We start from the raw sequence: 5081 nt of genomic DNA on the forward strand, positions 1-5081 counted from the left end.
AATTATTATAATAAATTAATATAAATACTAATAATTTTTACTTTAATAATTTTTAAAATTATTAAAACTTTAATAAAAGTAGTTTTTCTTTATGGTCTCTCTCTCTCTCTCTCTCTCTATATATATATATATGACCACATATTTGATATATAATAAATTGTCATTTTACTAATATAACTATATAATTTGAATAATTATTAAAATAAATTAATATAAATATGAATTATTTACAACTTTAATAAAAGTTGTTTTTCTTTATGGTCTCATATATATATACAGTGGGTACGGAAAGTATTCAGACCCCCTTAAATTTTTCACTCTTTTGGGGTGCTGTGTGTACATTAATGAGGAAAAAAAATTAACTTAAATGATTTTAGCAAATGGCTGCAATATAACAAAGAGTGAAAAATTTAAGGGGGTCTGAATACTTTCCGTACCCACTGTATATATATTCGGTCAAATAATCATATGGGGAAAAGTAAGAAAAATTAATAATAACATTTTATAATTTAATAATATTTATGTAATAAATATATGATACATTTATAATACATTTAAATAAATTTGAAATGTATATATTTACTATACTGTGTGTGTGTGTGTATATATACATATATATATATATTAAATTAATAAAAACATCAATTATTAGATCTACATACCAATATAAATATATAATTTTAATAATTATATGAAATTAATATAAACATTAACCATATTTAAATAAAATAAAATTAATAAAACATGTTTTTCTTCATGGGTCTCAAAATATGATTTTGATTTTGGCATTGTAATAAGACCCAGGCATATTCTTAAAAAGATTGATCTGAGTGAGACTGAACCTCCTTATTCCTGAATTCAGTTCTGCACTAAATATTCACATTGTGTTCTCTTCAGGAGGAATGTTTGAGCTGGTCTCTGGTGCTAACTTCTTTGGGGAGATCGTTGAATGGTGTGGATACGCTGTGGCCTGCTGGTCCTTTCCTGCTTTCTCCTTTGCTCTATTCACTATCTGCTCCATTGGGCCTCGAGCCTACCACCATCACAGGTGCTGTCCTGACACAAACTTTGCTCCGAAATCTAGTGAGGGCCCTACACTTTCACACTCAGATGTGAAGGCTGTTCCAAAATGCAGCCTTCTAAAGATACCTGCTTTAGATTACTGTATTTTTAAATATAAACATAACTGATTTGAAACCAAAAAATACTGATAAAAAGTTGAATTGAAATGTTTTTGCTCAATAGGGCACACCAGCATTAGCTTTTAATGGTGCTTGCTATTTTATTTTATTTCAAGTAAGGAATCCAGCATCTGGTACACAAAGTTATGTTCTGCATTATAATAAAGGGTTTATGTTTTTATAAAGCCTTATGCAAACCTGGAAGTAAATGCCTTGTTTTCTTCACAGGTATTACTTGGAGAAATTTAAAGATTACCCTACATCAAGAAAGGCTGTGATCCCTTTCCTGCTATAAAAAAGTCAGAAATTTACAAGCAGAAAAACTATTTCCAGCTCACGAAAACAAGTTTAAACACAGCACGAATTAAGATTCCGCAAGTGCTGATGTTGCTACTGCAAGTCCTACTCGCACCCAAAGGGAACATTTCTGAAATATTGTATTTATTTTTTTAAATACACCATTAAAAACCTGTTTACATCTGTGCATAGTGGAGAATGGTCATTTATAAACATATTCCCATTTGCACAGACTTGACATAAAAGACTTCATCAAAGGACCATAACTGGTCGAGTGTCACAGGTGCTTAAGAAACATGAAACAAAACATGCAATGCTGCTTGAGTCCAGCGAACTCAAGTGTTTCTGTATGTTTTGGCCTCATTAAATGCTTCATCCACTCAGAATTTCTTAGCAACACATCCACTTTCAGAATTAAAAAAAAAAATATTACTTTCAAATGATATCCATAGATGACATTGTCTCATATGTGTGCATCGGAAGCAAAGTGTGTATTTTTAATTTGTCACTAGACAGACAACAAAGCACTTAGATTAACTGTAATAAACCACACACAACCCCCATAATCCCTCAAATGCATAAATTATTTGCTTTTACTCATCCCTGCGTTTGAGCTGCCGTTCAGTCTGCACCGAACTCTTCATCGCTTTCTGCAGGAGCCACGAGCCAAAATGAATAGCAGCAAATACACCACCGGCAACCCAAAACCAGTTCTTCCTCAGCCAGCTCTGGTTCCTCATCTTCTCCGTCCTCGCTGTACACTAACGTCTTCAGAAGAGGAGGACCTGCAAAATGCAAATGAGAACGTTAGGAAAGAAAGGGCTAATCAACTGACACATAAGCAGCTGATCAAAGTGTTGTGATCTTTAGTTATTTGCATAAAGTTGAACTCAGCTCAACTTCACCAACAGCTGCTGTTGTTTTAATGAAAATGAATGACTTCTGGGAACTTTTCTGGGAATCATTTTTTGTTGAATGACACTTATAGAGGGCTGGAGTTAAACAACTGAACAAACTAGGATTTGTCAGAATATTTTTATTATTATTATAGCTTGATAAAAGTAAAACCCCCTATATTTGCAAATTAAGGTAACAAATGTTTTTTTATAACAAACGTTTAGGTAACAGAACATTTTACCTAAATGATACCCATTTTTAAATTATTTGCTGAGCGAAAGATATGACACAATATTCTTTGTAATTATAACTTAAAATAATTTACAATTACAATGAAGATTAATTAAATTATATAAATAATAAATATATATAAAAATATAATATATTATTTACACTGAACAAAATTATAAACGCAACACTTTTGTTTTTGCCCCCATTTTTCATGAGCTGAACTCAAAGATCTAAGACTTTTTCTATGTACACAAAAGGCCTATTTCTCTCAAATATTGTTCACAAATCGAGTGGCCTTTTATTGTGGCCAGCCTAAGGCACACCTTTGCAATAATCATGCTGTCTAATCAGCATCTTGATATGCCACACCTGTGAGGTGGATGGATTATCTCGGCAAAGGAGAAGTGCTCACTAACACAGATTTAGACAGATTTGTGAACAATATTTGAGAGAAATAGGCCTTTTGTGTACATAGAAATAGTCTTAGATCTTTGAGTTCAGCTCATGAAAAATGGGGCAAAAACAAAAGTGTTGCGTTTATAATTTTGTTCAGTGTATATATTTAATGCATATTGCATAATAAATGCATTTAATGCATAAATAAATTTAAACATATAATTTATAAAAAATTATATTGAACATTTACATATATAAAATATATTCGAATATATCATTATATATACATATTTATGTTTTATATATCAAACATAATAAATAACCTTTTTTTTGTGGTGACACCTGTAAAAACATTAGCAGCCATGTATAAAATAGAAATTGTCACTGTTCAGTTCTGAAGTGAATTTAAAGTGCTTTGGATACAGGGTTATCGTAGTTAAACTACATTTTTGTAATTTGAAATCAAATAAATGCCAACTGAAATAAAACATGAAAAAAATAACATTTTACATCGGCTAGTTGCAAATGCAATATTTTTTTCTTTTTCTTGTACTAAAATAATTAAAAATGAAATAAAAATGAATAAAAACTTCATAGGCATTTTAAAAATGAATAAAAACAACAAAATTGTGAAAACTTTAAATGAAAAAATAACAAATTCAAATTAAGGCAATTTCCCCCTGTCGAAATAGAGAACAGAAATCATAAAAATCGCACTCTCTACACTTTGACCAAATCTGACGTTATCAAGAAACGTTCCTGTAATCTTTACAGATAAGATTAAATGCACACACTTTCAACAGAGGAAAGAACAGCATGTGTTCATTCATATTCTTGTGTAAACAATGAGAAATTGTGACCTGAGTGACTGATAACAGAGCTCAAGGACAGATCACACACACACACACACACACACACACTTATCTAAGTGGCAGTTCAAATGAATTCTGTCATAATTTACTCACTCATTTCATTCCAAACCAGTGTGACTTTATTCTCATGGAAAACAAACACTATGAAGAATCTTCTAGCATCCCAATGACAGCTCAGAGCTCAAGGTTGTAGTGACCACGTCCCTCAGGGTGAGTAAATGATGACAGAGTTTTCATTTTTGGACGAACTGTCCCTTTAACAGATGACTTTGAGCTCTTCCCACCTTGTTGAGCAGCAGCAGTTACTCCTTGTCTTTGGTCGCTCTCTTCTTGCTCTTCTCGGGCAGAGGAGGCAGAGGCGGTGGGGACGGAGCGACGTACGACACGATGCCCGGTTCGGGAATATATTCCTCCCTGCTCTTCTTCAGTAGTGGATTGGATTTGATCGAGTACCAACCCCAGTGAACCATCCCAAGGCCAGAGCCCATAACAATCAGCACTTTATAGTTATGCCAAAAGCTCCGGAGCTTACTCATGTCTATAGAAACTAAAAGACATGAAAAACACGAATAAACTAATGCCAGGCCAGTGGAACAAGGGGAAGAGATTGATGTAGGCAGCTGACATCACATTCACTGCGATTAAAAAAGTGTGCCAACTTGCCCCGGTCTCTCTTCTACATGTGAATTAATACTCTCATTCATTTTAGACGCAGTAATATTGTATAACGCTGTCGTTTATCATTTTGACAGGTTTAGAAGCAAATAGGCGGGTTGACAAATGAAATATCTGTTAGGTGATACAATGTTAAATGTGCACATGCTTATAACTATTTCTAGAATTACTCACTCACCTTCAGGTTTTGGTTTATACTCACGCCGCCACCATTTTGGGTCCTGACGATGGAGACGTAGGTAGCCGCTAATTGTCCTGACTAAAAATATTACTGTGAAAATTGAAAAATTAAAATATTTAAATTCAGTGCAACCATTAAAATGCTGTTTTAATTATGAATTGTTATTATTAACTGTAGGAAGTTGTTTTGGGTCACACACTGGAGGTTTGTATCGCAGTATTTGTAAAAAGCTACTTCGGGACATGATAAAATAATATATTTTTAAAAGCACCGCACTTATATTATTAATATAATAATAGGGGGCTTGATTTATTTACACATATGTAAATTTGTTAAAGTTGTTCCAAGTTT

At 32.8% G+C, this 5081-nt stretch overlaps 1 protein-coding gene across 3 annotated transcripts in view; it reads left to right on the forward strand.

The window, feature by feature from the left end:
* Window positions 1–1625, forward strand: part of LOC107757027 (3-oxo-5-alpha-steroid 4-dehydrogenase 2-like) — a 4587-nt gene extending 2962 nt beyond the window's left edge. The window contains exons 4-6 of one of the 3 annotated variants that reach the window (XM_016574368.1): window positions 898–1048; window positions 1410–1512; window positions 1564–1604. In XM_016574368.1, coding sequence (XP_016429854.1) covers window positions 898–1048; window positions 1410–1476 — 218 coding nt within the window. In that variant the 3' untranslated portion in view covers window positions 1477–1512; window positions 1564–1604. Of the gene's footprint in view, window positions 1–897; window positions 1084–1409 lie in introns of all 3 variants that reach the window. The other 2 variants (XM_016574366.1, XM_016574367.1) reach the window with 2 other exon arrangements.
* Window positions 1626–5081: the final 3456 nt, after the last annotated feature.

This window comes from Sinocyclocheilus rhinocerous, unplaced genomic scaffold (genome assembly GCF_001515625.1).
Source record: "Sinocyclocheilus rhinocerous isolate Xijiao unplaced genomic scaffold, SAMN03320098_v1.1 scaffold953, whole genome shotgun sequence".
In the NCBI taxonomy this organism is placed as follows: Eukaryota; Metazoa; Chordata; class Actinopteri; order Cypriniformes; family Cyprinidae; genus Sinocyclocheilus; species Sinocyclocheilus rhinocerous.